General features: G+C 39.4%; 1 protein-coding gene across 1 annotated transcript; it reads left to right on the forward strand.

Moving 5' to 3' along the window:
- Positions 1-91: 91 nt before the first annotated feature.
- Positions 92-25,894, forward strand: retreg1 (reticulophagy regulator 1). Its single transcript, XM_082514812.1, has 9 exons — positions 92-425; positions 1,463-1,569; positions 4,089-4,119; positions 20,675-20,792; positions 21,107-21,191; positions 21,464-21,586; positions 22,169-22,239; positions 22,685-22,808; positions 22,917-25,894. Exons 1-9 carry the CDS (start codon positions 241-243, stop codon positions 23,417-23,419), a joined length of 1,347 nt encoding a protein of 448 aa, XP_082370938.1. The 5' UTR covers positions 92-240; the 3' UTR covers positions 23,420-25,894.

The raw sequence follows: 25,894 nt of genomic DNA on the forward strand, positions 1-25,894 counted from the left end.
ATAATGTAAACTATATATTCCTGAGATAAAAAGTAATTTAATAAGACTGTATGATTTAAACGCATTAGTTTTAATTGCAAAAAGAACATTTAGACTATTTTCAAAAAGTGAACGCGTTATGAGACACTTATTTTGAAACCTCAGAATCGGAAATAGCTCAGTAAAGTCTCCGCTTTGCTTAACACCCAGCTCTGCTGAAGGAGCGGAGGGGCAGAGCGGAGGGACCCCGGTCGTTTTTCAATGCTGGGGAGCCGGGAAGCAGGACCCGCCGGAGGTGGGCAGGTGGCCGCGGCCGGCGGACCGCCAAGCCGGGATCAGGAGACCCTTCCCGGCCGCGCAGGGTGTCGCCTCACCGGCCTGGTCAGCTGGAGGCGGAGACCATGCAGGACTTCAGCCCTGTTTGCTGCAGCCAACGCGATGTTCGGGTAGGCATCATGACGCAGGGATATCTCACAGCACTGAGCTCCTGTTAATAAAAATAAATAAATAATAATAATAATTATGACTTTAAGTTAAATATTAAATATACTGTTAAAAAATCATGACATCCTAGTAATTCCACATTAAAGGCGTAATTATTTCAACTTTAGTCCTTTCTTTCTATTATATCTTTTAAATCATTTGACGTTGTTACTTTTAAATTCATCTATACTTCACACACTAATAATAATAATGATGATCTTTAAAAAGGGGTTGTAAATACTCAGCTGCCACTGTTTTCTGTATTTTTCTGTATGTTTCTTATATTTTTCTGTATGTAATGTCTGTATCAGGGACATTGTCAAAACAAACCGCTACCACCATGAGCAAAAAAACAAACAAATCACAATAATTTGGGACTTCATGAGACAAAATTCGTCAAGTTTATGTTTGTTTGTCTGTTTAAACAAATTTCACTTTTCTCATTCTGTTACAATATATTGTTTGAAATGTATTTTATGGCCTAAAAATAAGAGTTACATTTATAATTAGTCAACAGTAAAAGCACTTAAAAACATTTAAAACCCCAAATAGTGTTCATTTAATTTTGTTTGTATTAGTATTTTTATATATTCCAGCATTGCTATATTACTGCTGCAGTGGTTAATGTACTGAAAGAGGAAAAGCATAGATTGCTGTTATAAAGTCTTCGTTACACAGATCTGTTATAATTCTGCATCCTGACTTTTTGAGTAAGGAAAGCAGAAAAGCTCAAAATTCTGACACAGGGTCATTTTTTCATTATAGCAAAAGAATATGAGAATATTTTAGCTCCACAATAGATGGTGAGTTTTTTTTTTACATCCACGGATGTAAAATTATGTATCCAAAATCAAAATATAAAGCTTTATCATCTTGTATAAACAGCTCCACAAAAATAAACATCGATCTGCTAAAACTTCCACAGAGTTAAACTGTGGAGTGCATCACAACAACCTGAGTGAGCTGCTGTGAGTGAAACTTTTGTTCTGTTTCCCTGCAGGTTTGTGGCCTTTGACTCGTTTCGGGCCTACACCCTCCTGGCTTTCCTCCTGGCCCTGCTGGTCATCACGGTCACCACCCGAGATGTAATTCGGTCCAGATCCGCAGGTAACCCCCAAATGATCAGTCGATTAAAGAGAAGAATAACTAGTAAGGAACTGCCTTGCCTTAATCTCATAACTCTGGATCTTCAGTCATAACTGCCCCGAAACCCATTTAAATACAAATACTGACACCGATAAAAGACCAACTGACACTAAAGTGTTTGTCAAAGTGCACAAGGTGTGTAAAGGTGCTTTACAAAAAGTTGCTTGAAATCAGTTTAAACACTTTTGAGTGATGACTTTGTGTCCCAGGAGTCTGTGTATTGTGTGACAGAGACATCAAGTGATGCTGAAGTAGGGCCAGGCTGTAGTCTTGTGTAATGTCACTGTGAACCAAAAGCTGGTGCAGGCTGCAGCGTCGCATCCAGTGTTTGAGAAAATGGACAGATTATTGTCAGGACCACTTTTGCTGCAGATGTAGTAATAGCATTATAATGTATGCGGGGCCTTTGTGGGAGTAATCAACCCCTGGTAATTAAAAAGACGACAGACACTCAGATTAGAAGATGTAAAAAAATAAATACCCTAAATATAGAAAAGAATGAATGATCTATTACAACCAAAACTGTAAAGGTGGAACCCAAGTACAGAGATCTTAATAGTGTGTAAAGGAGGTTGAAGCTGGTTTTAGTGGGATAAGCAGACTGGCGGGCAGCTGGGTGATGTTCCTGAAGAAGAAAAAATGGAGAAAGCTTTGTGATAAGAAACATTAGAGCAGATTTACTACAAGCAAGTTCTAATTTGGTGTTCAAAGTGCTATTACTGAGGTAGAAACTGCATTGTGGCGAGGAATGGTTGGAGAAAACGTTAACACAGTGGATGGAAGGCAGATGAACAGGTTGGGTGGGGCTGATTGTTGGCAGGTGTGCAGGATGAGCAGAGCTGGGAGCCAGGAATAAGGGAGACCTCGCCCACACCCATCCACAACAAAAACACAGACAGACAGACAAACAAGGGTGGGAGGCACCAAACAAATACAAGACAGAGAAAAAAGGAAGCACCAGGGAGTGTTTAAGGGGAGGATTGTGATGTGGCTGTAGCACAAACCCTATAAACTAACAGAGCTGTTGACAAGAATATAAAACATTTACAAAAAGATGCATCGAATGAACGAGGAGCTCAGATGTTAAAAAGGCTTTTATATATTATTTAGATGTATTTGATATTTATGAGCGTAATGGATATATGGGATGTGGATACTGTCTGTGGTTTTGAAATTATTGGTAAATGTTTGGTCTATTATGTTGAAATGTCAACAGCATTTTTATTACTATAATTTATTTATTGGTGATTTCTTTATTTATATTTATATTTCAGGGACTGCGGACGAAAAATAGCTAACAGCTAAATCTGATACAGTGGATCTTTTTTATTAGTAGATAAATGTTTTTTCCATCCCTGACAAATGAAGAGGAAAATTAAAATGAAATAAATAAGCCGTTCAGCTTAAACCCAAGATGTTCCCTCACCAGAGTTATAAATGGCTGCTTTGAAACCAAACAAATCTATTTGGTTCGGATGTTTACGTGATTTCAGCTTCATCCTGGCTTATTAGCCCGATGAGTAAGGATGAGGCATCATCTTTCATGGCGGATGGTGACTCATCAGCCTGACTGTTGCTCACAATTACACTTTGAACACATTGGACTCCTGATGTCAGCAGTTATTTAAGTTTAATGTTATCAGTATAGTTTTCTCTTTGTAGAAAACTTTCATTATCATCACCTAACACTTCTGTTAAAGAAAACTGTTTTTGCATACTTCACGTCATTAAGTATAATTTCATAACATCACAGTAATCATTAGCACTATATCAACACTCAATAAAAAATGGTAAACGACCTGCATTTGTATAGCGCTTTACTCAGTCCCTAAGGACCCCAAAGCGCTTTACACTACATTCAGTCATTCACCCACTGTTGATAGCAAGCTACGTTGTAGCCACAGCTGCCCTGGGGCGCACTGACAGGACACTGGCGCCACCGGGCCCTCTGACCACCATCAGTGGGCAAACATGGGGTTAGAGCTTGCCCAGGGATTTTTGGCATGCAGCCAGGATCGAACCACCGACCTTCTGATTAGTGGCTGACCTGCTCTGCCACCTGAGCTACAGCCACCCCATAGAAAAAACGATTATATCTAATTAACCTGTGGTTGGAAACATGAAAAGGGTCTTTGTTAAGCATTTATTTCATCTACAAATTATGTTTCTTTTAACATTATTTTATTACATGGTTGTTATATTACATTTAGAGCCCAATCATAGCTTGTGGTAACTACATTACAGTTTGCTCCTGCCATTTTATCATTGTTTCCATCCATTCATTTTCTACCACCTATCCGGGTTTAGGGGATATTCTTACCGTCACCACCAACAGCTCGATAGGTGAGGGCAGGAATGTAGATCATCCAATAAATCAATAGCTAAGCCTTCAGGCTCAGCTCTCTCTTTGCCACAGTTTCTGCAGTGGGTGTGAGCGCGTGAGTGCTGATGAATAACACATCTGTGGTTCTTTTTCACAGGAGCCCAGTTATGGCACAGCATGACAACAAGGTAAGACACTTAAGTGCAGGTGATTGTGATGTGCAGGTTTGTTAATAATGTGTGTTTGGTGAACATTACAATGGGAGTGTTTGGATTTTAAAACATATCAGAGAGGCAGAGCTGCTCTGAAGGAAGAAATCTTCATATTCGTGAAGATGCTATTGCGGCATTCATTGTTTCCTGAACCTGAAGGCATCCATAGGACAGTGAAGTTAATTTAAACAAAGAAATCAAGAACAAACATGTCTGCATCAAGCTTCTGCTCAAACCACATCTGATCTTAGATTTAAATTATGTCTGACACAACTTGTTTTTCACAAACTGAAAGGTGAAGAGGATCTTGGCTGAAAAACAAAAAGTTGGTCAGCTTAAATTGTTGATATCACACGAAGGAAAGTTTAATTGGATGTTTGTGACTCCTGAAATCAAGTTGATGTAATCAGCTTCAGTAATCAGACGTCTTACTCTGTTGTTCAACTGAAGAAAGAATCGACTGGCAGCAGTGTGGTGGCGTTACACAGTGTTGCTTCATGAATCACCTCTAGCTATGATCTCTTTTTGAGTTTGGACATATGCACAATATTATGCCAGAGACTGAGGTTCAATTAAAACTGAACCTGTAATACTTTTAGCACCAAGAGATAAATAAAGTCCCAAAATCCAAAACATTTACCGAACAGAGCCAGGAAATATAAATACCAGGGATAACTAGGAATGTAATTCTCTGGGAACACAGAGCAACGAGACATAACAATGTAGGCAATGTGACAAAGGACAGAGGGACGACTGAGACAGTACAGACAGGTAACGAGGGAAATGAAAAAAGGTGGAGAACACAGTTGAAGAAAACATAACAAGACAGAGGGAACACAGAGAACAACGAATACCAAAATAAAACAGGAAGTAACAGAATGGGGAAACAAGATTGTTATTGTCTTTCTTTGTCTCGTGACAAGTTAAAGAGGTTAGACTGGAACAGAATAGGGAGCAAAAGGGAACTAAATACAACTGAAAAGTTGTAAATACAACTGAAAATATTGAAAATTAAACCACAGAGAACCCTGTCGAAGTAGAACATAAACAAGACTTATAAACATAAGTGAATAAAAACTCTATCAATATTAAACTAAACACTCACTAATATTACAAAAAAATAGGAAACAAAGCTCATAGTGGATTCTCAAAAACAAAAATTCAATTCACTTTTATTCATATGGTGTTAATTTACAACAAACGCCTCGAGGTGCATTATTCTGTAATATTAGAAAGAATCCCCAAATGTCACATGACTCCCAATGAGACAAGTACTTGGCAATGGTGGGAAGGAAAACTTAATTTTAAGAGGAAGAAACCTGGTTATGGAATCATCAGTTCACAAGAAATTCAAAACTCAGGGACCACGACAAATATATCCTTCATTAAAACTACATGAGCCCATTGCTCTGTTTTCTTAAAACCTGAATATGGTGGTGTGTTGCTGACTATTTGCAGCAGATTAAGCCAAGTAATACAACACAAACACAAACAATCTTTTAGGGAAATGATTTCAGTCTCTGGGGTGTGAAGGAGTTAAAGCCTGCAGTCACAGTTACAGAAATGTCACACCAGCCCTTTCTGCTAATTTGCTGCTGTCACACGTTCCTGTGCAAATATCATGCACTAATCAGTAACCAGGATACAAGTGTTTATCATGTATACAGGAACCTGTAGCAGCAGGTTTCTCTGCAGACGTAATTTCCTGGATATAACCAGGATAAACCTCACAAGCAGCATGACCATGTAAACACACTCCATGAACTCAGTTATTTTTTACAGATACAAAATCACACAGGAGCTTTGGGCTGACGATGCATTGTTCTATACTGCTACTCATTAAATGTTTCAGCATGTTTCAGTAATTATTCATAGGTTGTATTTGAAAAAAATGAGTTGTGTTGAGAAGCTTCAAGCTGAGTGTTCACTGTCAACATCCCGGCCTTTTCAGACCAGCCCTCAGTGGCTCTGATTGTGAAATACTCATAACTTCATTAGTCACCTCATCATGAATGGAGATTTAAGACATCCATGCTTCATATACTGAAACCTAGAAAAAGTCTGTGTGACCACAAAGGACAAGGTGGCGTTTTGATATAGATGAAGTTTCTTTTCTTTTCAGTCATTTTATTTCACATATTAGATGGGTTGCTGTAGTAGATCTTTACCAAAACACTTAAAATCATCCAGCTTTTGCAGAATTTGAATTTTCATAACTTTTGAGTTGTCTTTCATATTAATCGGCACCTGGCAGTGATTGAAACCTTCATTCCAAAGGTTTTTAAATTGTTGCCTCTGGTGGGTTACTTCTGCAGCTACCCCTGCTTTCACAGATGCACTGCAGCCTTGACTTTTCTGAATGTCACCCAACAGAGGTCCATGTGACAATGCAAAACTCCAAAACAGTCAGACTGGACACTGGCTGTCCTTCAACTTCCCAGATTGCTACTGCAGCTAATGTTTTGGTGGATTAACGCTAAAAGTTGATCAACTGTGTCGTGCTTCCTGCATCATTCAGTTGTTTGTAGTTTGAAGGTGATTTTTTCTTAGTTAAAAGGTCAAAGATAAAGGACAAAATCCAAGGAAAGGAACAGTTACAACATCCAAGGTGCATTTAAATAATGAGTTTAAAGACGATTAAGTGCGTTATTAAAGCTGAGCCAAGGCTAAAACTTAAGCTTGTGAAAAAACAAACAAAAAACAGGTTATATAATGTTCTGCTTAAATAACGTCAGATTCTGAGTCAATTTATACCTCTGAAATGCTTCTTATACATGTCTGCATGTGCTGAGGATATTTCAGAGGCATTTGCATTTAAAAATGGTAAAACACGATTTGTCAGAAGCAAAGCAGATGCACATTTAAAACGGGAACGTGTTTTATTTGTTACTCTCTAAAAGCTTCTTGGCGCTCATGGTTTGGATGAGCAGTTCAGCTCTGCCGATGTGCAGTGATTCTAAAACAACTTCTCTGCCTTAAATTTGAATCATCTCTTGTAAATATACTGGAAGGTTTCGTAACACAGAGTATATAAAGACGTGTAGCTTCTCATACTGTATCATGCATGACTGAGTCCTCTGCGAGAGCCGGGTCTCGTCCTGACTCTCAGCTGCAGCCCTGCAGAGCTGATTGCTCACATATGACTGTCTAATTTAATCCCCCTGCTAATATCGCCTGTGTGTGTCAGACTAAACTGTGTGATTTGTCTAACAGTGAAACCTACAGTTTCACTTCATGCGCGTATCTTGTGATGCATGACTCAAATGCCTACTTAATTAGCAGATTAGTTGATCAACAGAAAGTAAATATATGGAATGAATTTGGTTCTTTTTGAAAGACAGGACATGCAGCTGGAAGGTCAAGTCAAGTCAAGTCAAGTTTATTTATAGAGCACATTTAAAAACAACCAAGGCTGACCAAAGTGCTGTACAGTAAATACAGATAAAAATACAATAGAACACAATTTCGTAAAACACCTCGCTGATCAAAATAAAAAATAAATAAACAAATAAATTAAACCTTTCTAAAAGCCAATGAAAAGAGGTGAGTTTTAAGAGCAGTTTTAAAAGTTTCTAGGCTTTTGGAGAATCTGACGTGTATCAGAAGGTATCAGATTAAACTGTAATTAACCATTACTATAATCTGTATGTCCTGGGGTATGCCTTTACTATGAACAGAGCTGCATTCACGATCTGAAACCTCCCTCTAACTGCAAGCTTGTGACTGGCTGCTTAGTGTTGATACTTAGATAATCAGAGATGCCTAAACAGATTAATAGCAAGCACGAGCTGATATCATGTCGATGTTGTTCCTGGATCAACAAAGCTAATGTTGGTCCAGGTTGGACATCACAAGTGACCAATGAGATTGTAGTGATGTAATAGTTTTGCCACGTGGAAACAAATTCACACCACACACCAAATCGTAAACCTGAGGCTGTAACCCTGACCGCGATCACACCCTGTTCTCCAACCCTAACCCTGACCCTCACACCCCATTTTTTGATTTCTTTCCTGAGTGGACATCGGCAGTTTTTTTCCCAAAGTCACAATGATATGACAATGTGATTCGTCAGATCCAATGATGCTCCCAGACTAACATTATTATGTTGATCCAGGAACAACACCAACATGAGGATGTTAGACCTGATAGTCCGTGTTTGTGCCTTTTCGCTTAAAAGATTCTTATTAGAAGCAGGTCACATTTTTTACACATGCATCTAACAGGTGCTGTAAATTACACAGATTTTTAGTTTTTCTCCATCTCATCTTCTTCTTAGTGGATCATCCATCTCACCCAGTCCTTTGCATCCTCTTTTGTCACACCAACAATCTGCTTGTCCTCCTACGCTACACCCATGAATCTTTCTCTATTCTTTTTGTCTGGCATCTTCATCTTTAAATCCTTTGTCTAACATTTTCACTGTCCCTACCCTGCACAGGTCCAAACCATCTCAGCCTTGTCTCTCTAACTTTGTCAGTAGAACACCTCAACCTGATATGTCCAAATACCTATTCTTTCTAATGACTCGCAGTGAAAATCCCAGCATCTTTAAACCTGCCAGCTCTAGCTCTGCCTCCTGTCATTTTGTCAGTGTCTCCAAACCATGCATGACAGCAGGTCTTACTACCATCCTTCCCTTCACGCTTATCTCAGTTGGAAGTTTTTAATTTTTACATTTTTTCAAACTCTGGTTTGAATCCAGCCAGGGGCCTTTCTGTGTGGTGTGATGTTTGTGTTTGCGTGGGTTTTACTGTGGCTCCTCCTCTCACAGTCCAAAGACATGGATGGTGTTAGGTTAATTACGGATTCTGAATTTGCTGTAGGTGTGAATGTTAGTGTGAATGCTTGTCTGTCTCTCTGTGTGTCTCTCTCTCCTGTGATGGAGGGTGAGCTCTTCAAGGCATACCCTGACTCTCGCCTTAAGACAGCATAGTATAAGCTTCACACCCCCATTATCTGAATTGTAGAAGAAACTGGATGGATGACCCCAAAAGGTTCATTCTGTTCATCTGGACGTAGTGTTTTCAGTGGGAGAAAGTGACTTCTACAGTCTCAGCTGACTGCAGGTTTCCCCAACTTTATAAACAGTACATTAGCACAATGACTGAAACTAGAACAATTGTGTGTGAAGTCAGTTTCTTGATCATTAATATGTAAATTTTCATGACCATTTAGGAACAACCACTGATCAAACACCATTGACCAATGGTCATAAGTACCATTCACATTCATAGTGAGGTGTTCTGGACGTGGTGTTTAGAGCTTAAAGGATGGCTTAAGGATGAATGACATTTTTCTCACATAATTTCCATGAAGAACTAAACAAACAAACTTATTTACAAAACTTTCAGTTGTTGTGAAGAAATATTTCAAAAAGTGTATCACGTTAAAGTACTATTGACAATAGAGAACTCAGTTATGAGCATGTTTTTTTCCTTCTCTCCTCTCTGTAAGAAAACAAGAATAACTTCTTTACATGATTGTCTTTCCATCCATATCCTTAGTTTTTTATTTCTGCCACTGGATGGAGCCTGAGCACACAATCATGAATTATTCAGTTTGTTTAGGCAAAAGTGTGACTTTACAATTTCTACGCATAACTTTAAACATGAAATATTAATCTAATAGTGATCTCAGTCATCTCTTTGTATTTTTCCATTAAAATCGGACACCCAAGCTGTTAAACTGTGACCTCTTTAACAAGGAAAATTGTTAAATAACAACACAGATTTAAACTGCATTAAAATCTGAAAATAAGGTTCAAAGAAGGTATGTGTTGCTCGTTTCCAAGTCCTTAATAATGTTTCTCTGAGATCACCATACTTTCAATATCCCCACTCACTGAACCCTCAATTGAATAAGCAGAAGATAATGGATGGATAAATAAGAAAATGAATAATAGTTCCTCTTTAAATAACAACATTATTTGATTCAATATTTCAGGATACGTAACTGTAGAATAATTACTGTACAGTCCTTCACTGGTCAGATTTGGTCTGTTTCCAAATCTGTTTTATGGACTCTTGTTTTGTTATAGTATTCATTAACTGTCAGTGAGCACCATTTAATACTTTACAGTTTTACATTACCTGAAGTATGTTTATGTCACTGTGGAGCTAAACATATGGTGAGGGTAAATGATTTGTGCTGCAAGAATCTTTAAAAGAAAAAGCTTTGTGATCGTGTTTTAAAAGGAAATTCATAAGATTTTCTTCTTGGTCTTCTTCTTGTATAAAGTTACATATAAACCTGCTCAGCATGAGCTGAAAACAGGTAAATATACAGTCGAGTTCAAAGAGAAAATCCTGTCATCCTTTATGTAAATAATCAGAATATGTGAGAATTTACAAGAAATTCAAAAAACTATAAGCGATGACATCAAATCTTTGAATTTGTGGTATTGATCATGGTTTATTCTTTGTTCTTTTACTTTGTACTTTCTGACAGTTCCCATTTATTTGAATTGTTCATTAAAGTACCATTCAGTGATTGTTCTTTATAAATACCATGATAAAAATATAATTTTTGCTGTGGAATAAATAAAATAGAAATATCTTAATGCACGTTCTCAGAGTTTCAGATCCCCATTTAATGGTGCTGAGCCATGACCCATTTGGCAGTCTGTTTTGTGACCAAGTGGTAAAGGCATTGAAGGGGGAGTCACATTCAAATGGTGTTAGTGGTGCAAGGGGTGGAGGTCGTCCGTTACTCGATGCCGGCTCTAAAGGTTCCATGGGATTCAGCGGAGGTGACAGGGATTTGTGGGCGCCAGGCTGGATGCAACACATCTGAGTTATATAACAGATAGTTGGGTGAGTCCAGGTCAGGGGCAATTTACACTGTACTTAAAATGACAGACACCTCACAAGATGCATTTTAATATCATGGACATAGTAATTGTTTCATTTCAGTTATAGTTCACCCAGTTGAAGATTTTTCATCCAAGTAAAACCAAACTGATTAATAAATAAAGGTCCACTTGTAATCTTCATTTGGACTTTTTTCACCCAGTTTCTATCTTCTATGTATTCAGTGTTTGAGTCAGTGGAGCTGATGACAACAACTTTTGGTTGAAAAATGTTAATAGTGTGAGAAGTACAGCTGTAGCTTGAAGTTACACTCATGTGTCCAAAGGTTGATTCTGTTCATCTGGACGTAGCGTTTTGTGGGAGAAACGTTTCGTCACTCGTACAGGTGACTTCTTCAGTCTCAGCTGACTGCAGGTTTCAATCTTATAAACAGAACATTTGCATAATGACTGAAACCAGCCCACTGAAGGAACAATGGGCTGGGAGGTCAGTTCCTTAATCTTAATTATGCAAATTCTCATGACCATTGATCAACAACCACTGACCAAAACCCGCTGCTCAAAGACCACTGATCAATGGCCATGAGTACCATTCACAGAGAGTTGGGGAATGGCTGCAATCACTGTAAGATGGCGAAAGATGATTGAGAATGCATCAAGACGTTACACTCATGTGCATGGACTTCATGTTAATTTTGGGCTTTTAATGATTTCTGAAACTGTTCTAATTCCTGGGTGGAATGATTGCACAGCGTACCTCTTTAACGGCTTTAAAAAACAAGAATTGGATGTACGATTTTGCATTTTGTATAAATACATGCCCACTAATATTTGCCAAAAAGTTAATTCTGTTCATCTGGACGTGGGAGAAATGTTTCATCACTCATTCAAGTGACTCTTGGCAGAATTGGTAGAATTCATTTAATCTGGTTGGTTACATAGCACAAATGTGCAGTAGGCTTGAGGTCGGGACTTTGGGAAAACTACTCCAGAAGCTTAATGTTAGCCTACTTTATCCATTTCAAAACCAGTTGTGATGTTTTTTTGGGATCATTTTCCTGTTCGAACATGCAGCTGTGTTCAAGTTTCAACTGCCTCATAATGAATGTGAGTAAATGCCTGAACAAAACTGTACCAACTGTACAACAGTTACATCAAAGTCACCTTTTGGTTTGTGGACTTGAATTTATTAGAGCTAAGTGGCCATATTTGAATGAGATTGTAGATCATGAAGATAGCTGCTAATTTGTGCTAAGTGTCAGACTAATAAATAATTGGATCACCAACTTCTTCAACTAGCTAGTTCCCAGACTCCAGACATGTGCATCAAAGTCACCACAGCTTTCATTTCAAGATGCCAGCTTTTTAAACAAATCCAAAAAAGTAGAATTATAAAAATATTTTCCACTGTGCAGTTGAATTGAGGGCATAAAATACTTAAAGAGTTTTTTAAATGTTTTTTTTTTAAAAATCAAACTTTAAACATGTTTGTTTCTGCAGTGAAATGAGTAATTTCAACAGTCTTGTGGGGATTGATGTACTTTGGGACAGCCTCAAGTGGCCGTTAGAGGAACTGCAGATTTTAGCACTGATATGTTGGTTTTATTTTTGGCTGTAGTGTGGAGCTTAGGTCTCGCACTAAATTTTTGCAGTTTATGTTGGGAGCTTTGATTGTTTCAGATTTCTTTTGCCCTTATTTGCATATCCACAGTCTGTCTTGTACTCTTCCTCTATCTGTCTCTGTGGCATTTGGCTGGCAGGATGGGATTGTGTTGTTGCCACCTGCTGTTGCCTGTCAGAGCTGTCTTGTGGGTAATTGTACATCAGGCACAGAGCACGTCTCAGGCAAAGGCTTGCAGGAGATTAGGTGCTGACCCACAATGTGAGCTGACAGCTGAGGAGTGTGAGCCAGCCACATATATCTACGTGTGTGTGTGTTTGTGCAGGGGGGCATGGGAGGGGTGTTGATAACTGAAAAAACAATGTCGCAAGTAATGTAAGTAACAGTTGGCATTTATTTTGAGTCATGTTGTGTAAATGGTGAATGTTAGTTTCCTTTTCACTCTCGTGTGGTCTCCACTAACTCCTGAGGAACATACACATACATGCCAAAAGTATTCACTCACAAATCCAAATCACTGAATTCAAATGTTCCAATCACTTCCATGGCCACAGGTATATAAAAATCAAGCAGGCAGGCAGACTGCTTCTAAAAACATTTGTGAAAGAATGGTTTACTCTCAGGAGCTCAGTGGATTCCAGAGTGAAACCATGATACCTGCAAAACAAGTCCAGTTGTGAAATTTCCTCTCTGCTAAAAGTTATTGGCATTATATAAGCGGAAGCAATTACAAACAACAGCCACTCAGCTATGAAGTGGTACACCACGTAAAATCACTGAAGAGGGTCAGCGAATGCTGAGGTACATAGTGCACAGAGTTTGTCACCTTTCTGCAAATTCAGTTGCTACAGACCTCCGAACTTCAAACAGCCTTCAGATTAGCTCGAGAACAGTGCGTAGAGATCTTCATGGGATGCTTTTCCAGGGCCGAGCTTCTGCATCCAAACCTTACATTACTGAGCGCAATGCAAAGCGTCAGATGCAGTGATATAAAGCATGCCACCACTGGGCTCTAGAGCAGAGTTTGGTGTGGGAAACCGTAACTGGCCTCCACAGGGTCCTGACCTCAACCTGATAGAATGCCTTTAGATGAATTAGAGCAGAGACTGTGAGAAGGGCAGGTTGAACATCAGTATCTGACCTCACAAATGTGCTTCTGGAAGAAAAACTCCCATAAACACTCCTAAACCTTGTGGAAAGCCTTCCCAGAAGAGTTGAAGCTGTTGTTGCTGTTTACTTTAACAGCTGACATTTACGTGTGCCCGTCTGCTGTTTGGTGCTTAGTGGGTGTAATAGCTTATTTGGTAAAACCTGCTTCCTGCTGCACCTGGAAGCTCAATAACACAAGTCAGGCTGAGCCACACAGCAGAACATAGAACCAAAACAGAGAGATAACTGTGATTGTTTCTCAGGTTTATCATTATATAAATATGAGAACTATCCAGTGATCAAAAAAGCCCAGCACATACACAGGTGTTATAAATTATTCCAGCTTTGTGGATTTGTGGAGTCAAGAGTTACAGGATGTAAACAAATGCCAAATGCAATAAAACTGTTATTGGGAAAGTGAAAGAACTGTTGGTCAAGCATCATGTCAGTGCCATTTGTGTGTTTAAATGATGGTGCTTACAGATGTAGACGAACGTCATGCGACTCATATAATTTGTGTTTGTGGCGTTGGCTTCGAGGAAAGACTCAGTGCTGAGCTACTCTGTGTTCCCACAACAACTGCAAAGTTTCTTAAGAGTTGTGAAACCTGAGTGCAATGTGTGCCTAATTACTTACTGTACATGTGTGTGTGTGAGTGACTCAGCTGTCTCCACACCACCGGACCGGAACAGATTCAGACTGACTGGAAGCACTTGAACCAATCAGATCACTTGGGGTGGAGTGGGTGTGTTTCAGAGTGCACGCTCTGATTGGACCTGGGGTCCGCTGGAGTATAAACAGCACAATAAACCAACTATGAGTGTTTCATCACAGTCAAGTGATGTGATTAAGTCATACATAAAGAATAACAGTGATTACATCCAGACTTTGTTGCTTTTCGTCTTAAAAGTAGTTTACCAAGTTGAATGTTTTTAAGAAGAAAATTAACAAACGTTGTTGCCAAAACTGTACCTGGATAACCTTTACCTGTTGGCATCTCTCTGTTTTTGTCTATACTACAAAGTAAGCATATTATTTTTATGATAATTCCATAAAAATACTCCAAAAGGTACAAATAGCACAAACACGGTTAAGAAGTCCAGTTCAGGTGAAGCTGGCTGACAGCTACACCTCATCAGTCAAAGCTATAATAAATCGGTCAAAATTATTTTTTTGTACTACACCATAAATACGTTTCTACAGTAACGTCTCGTCTTTCGAGCTTCTTTTGACTCCTGGATTTTGCCTCTTGGTTTAAACACCCAGACAAATACAAAAGGGTGGAAACTGTTTGTCCGTAAGTGACAGCGAATTGGGGTCGAGGCCCGCACAATGCTGAAAGGAAAAGGGCATGACAAGCGTCAAACTTTCCCTTGAGCTAAAAGTTTTGACAGCATCGATCAACACGCAGACAACATTGTGTTTCTTCTCCTCTGTTTGTCCAATGCATGTCACTGAAACAAGAGCAGGTGTGTTTAGGAGACCGTTGTTGTTGGATCGGTGTTGTTGATACAGGCTGTTGTTGTTGCCCCCCACCCCACCCAACTGCACCCAAACCAGCCCAACCTAGCCCAACCCCATCCCTCTGTACTCCTGATGGCTGCCGGATGGAATGTAGTGTGACTCGGTTATTTTTAGACGGGGTCACTTGAAATACTCCAAGCGGGGCTTCATTGAGGATAAACAGAAGCTGCTCTCGTGCAGTGTGTCACACTTAAAAGCTGAGCTTACCTCAAGCCTAGGTTTGCATTTTGTAACAACTGGAAAACATTTAAATTAGGTGTTTCTTTTTTTCTACCATTATCCGTGATCCAGTTTTTACCTGGCTGTTTTATTTGCACCATTTAGCCCTCTGAAGGTGCCTGAAGACCTTGAGATGTCTCCTGAAGACCATGGGGCAGGATTGAGGTACAAATTTGTGTCCTGGAGAGGAAGCCAGAATAGATTTAAGGAGCAATGACTTGTCTGGTCTGCTAATCCAGATCCAGTAGAAAGAATTTAGCTGTTTTTACAGTTGGAAACATGCAGATATTTGGACAATTTTGGTTGTATTTGTCCCTTTATTGTAGGCTTGAAAACGCATGGATCTGAGATTTACTGATTTTTTTGGCAGAAATGAAGGAGATGATGTAGCACTTTTAACTGAACAAACTCAAGTACTTTAAAGAAAAACTGAAAACTTTTATTTTTGGGGGGTTGGGAGGGTGACCTGAACTTACTAAAGAATCTCAACGTAAAGTTAGATCATACTAAAATTATTAAATTTATAATACATTCAACTTTTGATGTCAGTCTGAATAAAGAAGCACCACAGAACAGATGAACTTTGAAAAGTTGTGTCATTGGGCCATGTCTGTCTGTTCCACTGGTTTCTTATATAACTTGCTTGTTTTGGCTTCATACGCAGACACATGCAGACTGCTCTTTCACGAAGGCATTAAATGTAAACTCCATCAGCTGGAATTCTGATTTCTCGCTCTGTTAATATCAGTCTTTTTACCTGTGGGTCTCTACGCAGAACATAATCAGGTATTAGTTGCGTCAGAGTTGGGTTTTCTGTGGTTTTCTGTGGTAAACACCCACATAAACGGGGGGCAGACACAAGTGAAGAGCTGAGATGTTTTTGCCGCCATTCTTTGCATTGTTTGTCTTTCTATTTTTAAACTGCAGTCACTGGGCTTGTTAGAGGCTCAGATGTGCCGCTTTTTCCGTGTTCTGTTGTTTCAGAGCCTTTTAGTTTCTATTGGACTATTGCCTGAATCCTTCATACATGTGACTAATAGTGACCCACCAGTGGATAACAGTGCTCAGTGGTGGTGTGTAAGAGTCTGGGGCAATGAAACATGATATAGTCTTTTCTCAACAAGTATCCAGAGAGCATGGGGCAGGAGTTTTGAGAATGCACATGTTGAAGGTTGACTACTACTTTAAGTTGTGCAAACACTTTTTGGTTAAATCTAAAGTCAGAAACTGGTGATATTCACTGGAAAATCTTGCAGATAGAGGCTACCAAGAAGTGTAAACATAAACCCAATATTCATACTTTTGATCGGATAATTTTTGGGGGAGTTGAAGGCTGGGTCAATGTCTTGAAATGTGTTTTTTTCCATTCCCATTGAGATTTTGTGGTGTGTTTACTGACATCATTGCTGTTGGTTGGTTGGTCCACTCGGTTGTGGACGTGAATGGGGGCAGTTGCCGATCCAATCACACATTTTCCAAGTCTGCTTGGGCTCCAAGGCTGCCTCAAGGAGTATGGGTTGTTGGTAAACTCTAGTGCAATGTCTGCATAGACAAGTCTGATTGGTCATCTTGATAAAAATCGAACAATTTTATTAAGGTCGCCTGTCAGTATACAAATGAGGATGAAAGATGGCTACTTGCCACCAGCTTACTTTTTAACGTGAAAAGTGTGTTACTCTGCTCAGAGAAATGGGTAGATTTTAACATTTCTTTGAAAGTGTTTTGGTTTGTTCCTTCACTTCTTGTGTCATGATTGCAATGAAGATGATGAGGTTAATATAATGGGTAGTGTTAACAAGTGTTAATGAACAGATTTCAAGATTTTAGCATGTATTTAGAAGGAATTTAGTCAGGAAAAATCACACCTAGCTTCCCTTCTTCAGCCTTAATGCAACAACAGAATCAAGAAAGTCTCCTGAGCAGAAAGTTTGTCTGTCTGGTGACCCCCACCAGAAAGGTCAAGATCAAAGTAGGTCAAAACATCTGCTGAATGTGCATTCATTTCCCAGCTGATGCAAATATTACTGTAAAAGTCAAGCTGGATGGAAAACTAAATGGGATTTACTAATTTCAGAACAAGCAATCATCCATATGGCACTGTATCGCATCACATCCACGAGGCCTCTGTGTCAGCTGTAAAGCTGGATTTGCCAAAGAAATTACCAAGCAACAAGCTCAAACAAACAAATGTGGTGAAACTTTACAGAAGAGCTGCGTGTCTTTTTAGGGAGATGTCTGGCTTTCGTGGAATGGATAAATTCTTACCTTGTCAGCCCATCCATGTTGCTATAATTGCTTTGCAATTTTACTGTCACATGTTCAGCACACCATCTTGCCTGGAAAGCAAACTCCTACAGGGCGCTGGAAGTCGAGAGGGGATCAGCGGGTTGAGTTTTCGTCATCAGGGTTATGTGAGACAAGGCTGGGTGTGTGGGTCAGGTGGATGTAAAAGAGATACTCTCGCTTCTCGTGGCCTAGGTGCCAAACTGAAGCATGATTGTGGGGAGGGAGAATTGGACTGAGCTGCAGATAAAGTGGAAGTTTAACTGATAAGTTCTGACTGTTTAATTTCTATGGCTGAACTAAAACAGTTTCTCTTTTTCAACACAAATACAGGGCGTTTTTGGATCGTAGCAGATTACAAATTTATACAGACAATTTGGATTATCATTTTGAGTCAATGCAAATGATCTGTGTTGGGTCGGACAGTGTAATAAAAGTAAATATAACAACGACTTGGTGGAGTCCATCTTTAATGCTGGTCAAAGATGAAAGAATAATGGAGATGACTGCAGACATGGCACTGATTGTGTTAGTAAGCAAAAAAATGAGGTTCTGGGCAGAAGATGGGCTGCAAAGTGGCTTGCAGAAGTGCAGCAACTGTAAACAACTTTTCTCCATATGAGATTTACCGGTTGCATGCATAGGATGGTATCAGTTAAATCACCTTAGTAGTCAAGTTTAGTTAGTTTAATGCTCTGTTTGTGAGACAGTGAAACTGTGAATATGGAGTTAAAAGCTGTGCAAGGAAAGAAGAAAACCAACCTTGGTGAAGATCGTTTCCAGTATTAGCAGCTGCCAGCAAATGCTAATATGCAATACTTAGGCTGAATAAGCTTTTCCTAAAGACCTGCCAAGAATAGGGATAAATCTGGGATACGTCAGAAATACCACATTAAGTCACACCGTGCTGGAAGTAATTTTTTTCTTTTACAAATGTCCAGTCCCTTTATCAGCATGTGCTGGTAAATTTGTATCAAGTTGCACTCAGAAAGAAAGAACAAGCTCATATTATTAGTGACAGACTTTCAGCGTAAGTCATTGGAGGTAAACGTGGCCTTAAGCTGCCAAACGCTGCAGAGCCACTGGGCTACAGTAGTGATCCTACTTGTATTTGTTAAGCTTCCCCTTCCACACTGTTTACTGCATCAATCATTCACTGGAGTTAAATCAGACTCAGAAAAGAGTTAGGTTCTGTGTAAAATGTAACACAGTCTACAAAACTGTCAGTATTTTGATATTTGTTGGTTAACTGGTGGAAACCTGTCTAGCTGCTGTAGTAACTTGAGCCCCATCACCATTTCCCACCAGCTGTTTCCACCAGGACAGCTGCAACCACAGGACATGTAGTTTCCATCCTCAGCTGGATAAAGTGGGATATTTAATATGAGGAACACGGTTGAGACATTTCCAGCTTTTACACTGACAATGACAGATTAATTTGGTCTGAACAACAGTAGAAATTTCTCTTAGTACACTATGGATTTATGTTTGAACTTGAAATGCTCTTGTTTATTTTAGGTTGGATAAACAATAACAACAATCTAGGCTAAATAGACAGCAGGAAAACAAAGGTAACAAGCTACAGGTGAATTTAATCAAACACTAAAGAGGACAGGGCAAATACCAAAGGAAGGAAGCAGACACAGAAAGAAATATGAAGACCTAACCTTTAAAATAAAACAAGAAGTAAACCAAAAAGGAGACCAGAATAAACTTTGACAACGACGAGACAAAGGTGCAGGGTAGACTGAGGCTTTCTTCTGCAGAGTGATCACATTTCATAGGTATATTTTAGTGTAACAGACTGCTCACACTGAGTTTGAGATTTTTGTAATAACTGGGTCCAGATTTATGCTTTTCTTTCTGCAAATTTTTGCTATTTATTTCCATCATATTCACGAGAAGATAGTAGGCTAAACAGCTCTAGAAGTAGTATTTTGCTTCCTGTTTGAGGTCGTGAGAAAGCACATCAATCTGATTTAAGTCCAGATCTTGACTAGGCCATTACAAAATCTTTTTCTTTGTTCTTTGAGCCATTCAGAGGTGACCTTTCCAGAATCACTGTCCTGGTGATAGATGTTTGTGGTGTTACATTATACACTAGTAGATGCTCATTTATCACATTTTAGCTTTACTAATATTACGTTGCATTACAGCCTGGGGAATTGAAAGTAGCTAAGAGAGGAAAGATGACTTTAGCTGCCTCATACTCATATCTATTTATCACACATGACCTACACACGAGCCACACCTGTGCCTTTCATAGCTGTTTTATATCTGACAAGAACACGAGAGGCTGATAGTGGAGCTTAAATAGGAGGTGATGTTCGGGAACTCCCATCCTGGAGCGGAAAGTTTTATAAATCATCAGGTGGCCCAGAATTCCCAGCAGTGCCACAGCATGGAAACCAGTTTCACATCCCTATTCCCATCCCACACCTGTCTGCACAGTCATCGTGCCAATGTTATTGTAGGCTTCCTAATTTAAACAATGGCATTTGCATTGGAGTGGCTTTTTACTTGGACTAAAATTTATTAATGACCCTCAACGAAGCAGAATTTCAAGCCTCTGACAGCAATGTAATCCCCTTCTTAGTTTGTCAAATGCTGGTCCTATTTTTAATGCGGAGTCACCGTAAAGTGTGTCAGCATGATCTAGTCCAGTCAATTTATTGGAGGGGACTATGAAAACAGACTAAAGCAAGAAATGCAACAGAACTAGAAAACTTAAAAAACACAGAACTCTGGGCAACAGACCCACGACCACGACAATTTTAGCCTTTCATGTCTAAATTATGGAGGCTATTAGAGTAGCAGCATCATTAGAGCTCCAAATTTACATTTTAGAGGCCCATTGTTTCAAGCACAGTCAGGAGTGTTATCTTCAATTTAATTAACATTCCTCTGTCTTTGTCTCTTTATAGCTGGGAGATCATTGATTCAGGCCAGGACAGCCGGACTGGGGTTGGACCTCAGCTTACTGACTCCCTCAGACTCTTCCTGCAAGAGACATCAGCTTTCAAAAAGCAAAACCCAGGCAAGGTGAGGCAGAGACGACATACCTGATGTATGTCATGAACAAAGCATATATGTATACTGTATATATATATATATTTAGTATAACAATTAGTTAATAAATTATTGAAATCTGTATAAAACAATTCTACCATTCAGCATTGTTGGAAAATACCTGTTTGCTTTATAACTTCACTGTCTGTAATTTGTGTCTGAAGCTGAAGCTTGGAGGGATTTTGCATATCTGTAAAACCAGAAATACTAAAACAGTTTATTGTTGAGGGGGAGTTTAGTTTGTAACTGACAGCAAAAAGTTCTTTGTTTTTGCCTCTCTGTTTTAGTTTTGCCTGCTGGTTTGCAGTGTGTGCACTTTCTTTGCTGTCTTAGGACGCTACATTCCAGGGATCGTTATCTCGTATATTCTAGGTGAGTCCTCAAAGATTTGCTCAACAAAAGGTCAAGTTATCAACTGAAAAACCCATTTGAATCACATTTTTTGTCTGGTTTCTGAGAGGTAACCCTTGTGTTGTCCTCGGGCCAAAAATGGTCCATAGTTGAATAGCAAACAAGTAGATGGGAATCCCAAGGACAGCAGAAGTTAAACAGCACATATGATGAATATCGCATGCTGAATTTGAGCTTGCTGTACACATTTTATTCTGCAAAATAAGCTGACATTGTTATGTTTCTCTGTGAAGTGTTGGGTGTCTTTCTGTGGCCTCTGATTTCATCTCATGACATCAGCTCGTGGCTGGAGCCAGTTCTGCAGAAGCTGGACTTTGGCATCGGCGAGTTTTTTCAGAAAATCAAAGAGAACCACGGTAAATATCATGCAATTTGTTTTTACTCATTATCCAAACAAGGACATGAGATCAGGAAGTGACTCACCATGTGTTTTTTTTTAAGACAACTACCTGCCAAACTGCTGCAAACCTATATGACCTTTATTTTTCTATTATGTAGACCTAACCAGAACAAATCTTTAAAAACTTTAACTGAAGTTTTGTTGCAACTCGTAAAAGTCTCCTTTGGCATATGCAATATGAGCCATATATCTCAACAACACATAACAAGCATAATGTAAGGGTCTGTCGTTTCTGCTCTGCAGTTCATTAAGACTGTTTTTTCATTTGACCCAAAGTTAAGTGTGCAGGTAAATTGACATTAAGGTCACGGCTTGACCTAGATTTGACATTATTGTGAAATGCTACATAGCATGTAGGAACTATTGTAGAAATGTACACTGAATGTGGAGTAGATTTTTTATAAGAATGCTTATTTAAATAGCGAATAAACATTAAAAAGATTTGTTATCATGTAAAAATCAGTTTACCTTTTTTATCCAGTATTTTGCCAGAGAACTAAATCAGTCTTATCCATATTTTTCTTTTTTTTTCTTTCAGAAAAGCGACTCCTGCAGGCTCAGAATGAGAAAGAAGGCATTGAGTCAGACCTCTCCTCTATGTTTCCAAAGGTTGGCTAATCATCTTCTCATCTTAATGTAATTATGCCTCTGTTGACTGATAGCATCCAGTTAAAGCTAGTAAAATTCAATACACATGATCCACATCACCATCAGCATGGGACAAATTCAATGGCAAGAAATGCTTTAACGTTTTTCTCCTCATGCCAAACACTGAGCTGCTGGTTGAATTCACTGAGTGCACTTCCCTGTCACGCTCACTATTAGAGCGTTCAAATCGCTGTGCAAATATAATGAATGCAATGCAGAAAGAATGTGTTGTATGCCTTGTAAGCCTCAAGTGACTTCAGGATTCTGCAGTTTCATGCACTTAGTTGTTATGCGGCTTCATCTTTTAGTCCCGGATGTCACCACTTTGTCTGAGTCAACCAATTACCAGCTCAGATCTGGGTTTGCACTATAAAATCTGACGTCTGCGTGTGTCTCTCTCCCCCAGCTCGACTCCACAGTGTGTAAAGAGATGTCTGTCTCGGACACAGAGGTGTCAGATGTCACATGGACAGACAATGGTACTTTCAACCTGTCAGAGGGACACACACCACAGACTGAGAACTCAGAGGGTAAGTTTCATTTGACGCTCTTCTGACTGACGCCGAGAGCTACTTTGTGTCTCACATATTTAGGTAACTGGTGTTTCTTCCTTTTTGTGTCGGGGCCACTTTGATCAGACTTTGACAGAGAAGAACCGTTCATTGGTGGCCTACTTGAATTCCCTTCACTTGATAATGGCATGACCACCAATGGCGACGACGACGACGACCTCAGCCTCGGCCTTGCTTCACCTCCAACTCGGCTCCAGGATCCAATCAAATCCAAGCACGAACCTCAAGACCAGTCCACCAATGCCCTCGATTTGGTCAACCAGATGGCAGGTGAAGTTATCACCGCTGCAGTCACAGCTGCCATCCAGGAGAGAATAGAAGCAGCAGTCAGCTTCATGACGCCAACTGAAGACCCCAAGCGGGCGGGACTCACAGAATCGAGCAGGCTGCTGGAGCTGACCGAGGAGTCGGACAGCGAGGTGGAGGACTTTGAGCTGCTGGACCAGTCAGAGTTGGAGCAATTGGAGGGGGAGCTTGGCCTCGGAGAGAAGGCCAAAGCCAAAGAAGAGGTGCAGACCGACAGTCCCGCCTCTTCTGGCTTCTTGTCCAAACTCCTTAAACGCCACTGACGGATGAAAAGTTTGAAAGCAGATGGTGAGGTGTGGTTTCCAGAGGACATGTGGAGGGGAGGCAACTTTATAGAGCTGTGAGAACACAGAGTTTCAATTTAGCTTCTTCCTGTTAAGCAAACATCTACAGAAATGATCAGATAGTGCTGTCTTTTTTTTTAATCGAACCAGAGTAGCCCAAAGCTGAGACCACACCATATACCCTAATAATGGCTGACCAAACTGAGGCCTCTAAGATGATTTCAGTAACTAATGAAAGATCCAGGCTCATCTGAAAACAGGCGTATGGATTTTTTAAATTTATACTTTTATTATTTGCTATCAGTCAGGTGGAGGCTGGTCACTCACGTTTATAAGGCTTTATATGACTTTCAAATTAACACTGAATTGACTTAGGCGTAGTTTTTAGGTTACAGTGTCGCTATGTGGCAAGTGTGCAAAACTAGTGTAGTACAAACTAATACAGTACAAATGCTGACTTCCCATAAGACTCAAATCTTGTGACATACTACTCCACTACTACTCCTTGGGTTGGTCCTTCACATAGAGCTGAGAGAAATTAGACATTTAATTACGCCTATGAGTCAAGTCACAGCAAGGATTAAGTCGGCTTCATTTAAAGAAGCATGAAATGCTACACAAATAAAGGCTAATCTACACTATTGAGCCCTGCTCTAAAAACAGACATAGATGTAAAACTGTCTGTGAAGCAGGATTTAAGAAACAAGTGCTTAAAGTTAAAGTTTTAAAAACATGTTTGGCGCCATCTTCTGTCAGTACAGAACATGACGTTATGTGGTTAGTTCGTTACTAATAGACTTATATTAGTTTATATTAGCTAACTTGTGACAGAATCGATAGCTCAGAGGAAAAGTAATGATACTAAAACTAAAAATCATTCTAACGAGATCACTTCTTTGCTGCCCCTGACTGCAACAATGAGTTTTATGTTAAGAAACTGAGGATATACTGTCCACTTTCACTGTGTGTCTCTTTTGCAGGAAGTGGCTGGCTACTGTTTGGCTAGCTGCACCAAACAGGAAAATTTATCTGTTAGTCGTAATGTTTGGATTTGTAAAGCACTTTGTAAATGAGGACTGTGTGGAGCAGAGCCTGTTCCTCACCAGGTCGGGTGTACTGAGCCGTGACATCAGCTTGCAAAGCAGATATTGGCAAGATGCCATCAGCACTATTTTATGCAACACAAAAAATTTCTCTCTTTAACGAAACACAACCAGTTTACTACATAACAGGTTACTACATGAGTATCAGACCAAAAACATAACAGGTATTTATTTTTTTTTACCAAAGGGTATTAGAAACCCTAACACTCATCAGCATGTCCACAGGAAAAATGGGCCATTATGTTGTAAAGTGTCTGGATGTGCTCAAGAAGAGAAAGATTATCTTATGACATAAAAAGTGCTGAATGCATCAGCTGATTGCGCTGCTCAGTAAACTTGGCCAGAGGAGGAAAAACCAGTTTATGTCAGCACCTGTCACCTGTCTCAAACAGGCTCTCCTCCACACAGTCCTCATTTAGAAAGTGCTTTACAAACTCGAACATTAACAGGTGGATTTTCCTGTCTGAGTGCAGCTAGCCAAACAGCGACCAGCCACGTCCTGCTAAAGAGACATACAGTGAAAGTGGACAGTATATTCTTGGTTTTAACATGAAGCTCATTGTTGTAGTCAGAGGCAGCATAGAAGTGATCCTCTTAGATTGATTTTTAGTTTTAGTATCATTACTTTTCCTCTGAGTTATCGATTCTGTCCCTAGTTAGCTAACATAAACTAATTTAAGTCTATTGGCCGCAATCAACCAACCGATCACATGACGTCACGTTCTGCACTGACAGAAGATGGAGCTAAACATGTTTTTAAAACTATAACTTCCAGCAAAATTCAAGGATAATTTTACATCTATGTCTGTTTTTGAGAACAAGGCTCAATAGTATAAATTAGCCTTTTCGTGTGTAGCATTTCAGGTTCCCTTTAAACACAAAGATATTGTGTGGTGTGGTCCCAGCATGACAGGCAGGTGACTGGTTGATGACAAATCTCCTGCTCTTGATTTTTCATCAGTTGTGGCTTTTTAAAACAGCTGAATGGTATATGAGGTCAAAATTTAGGATTGATGAGCATCATATAAACACTTAATATTTCATTCATCACCTGCTGTTATTTAGTTCTAAGCAAATAACGATATTTTTGTGTTTATTTATGTATTTGTGAAATTATTTTATGCCTGTAAATCATTTTGTATTGTTGCATAACAAATAAAGGAGTGATTATTCACAAAATACAACAAACGTCATATTACGATTTATACCTTTTTATAAACCATCTCGAGGTCTATGCAGTTAAATCCTCTCAGACACATTTTGGGGCCTTATGGGGAAAGGAGGTCATTAGTTTAAATTGTGAATTTCTTTTTAATATTTTATGTTTTGATCACACTTTAACACTAATATT

Source organism: Aulonocara stuartgranti, assembly GCF_965226115.1.
Source record: "Aulonocara stuartgranti genome assembly, chromosome: 18".
NCBI lineage: Eukaryota > Metazoa > Chordata > Actinopteri > Cichliformes > Cichlidae > Aulonocara > Aulonocara stuartgranti.

What these genes read in the sequence shown, in the direction of transcription:
- retreg1 (XM_082514812.1), top strand. Translation starts at nt 241, where the DNA reads ATGCTGGGGAGCCGGGAAGCAGGACCCGCCGGAGGTGGGCAGGTGGCC. An exon ending in TGGCACAGCATGACAACAAG is followed by an intron (nt 4,120 to 20,674) that starts GTAAGACACTTA and finishes GTCTCTTTATAG; the next exon opens with CTGGGAGATCATTGATTCAG. An exon ending in GAAAATCAAAGAGAACCACG is followed by an intron (nt 21,587 to 22,168) that starts GTAAATATCATG and finishes TTTTTCTTTCAG; the next exon opens with AAAAGCGACTCCTGCAGGCT.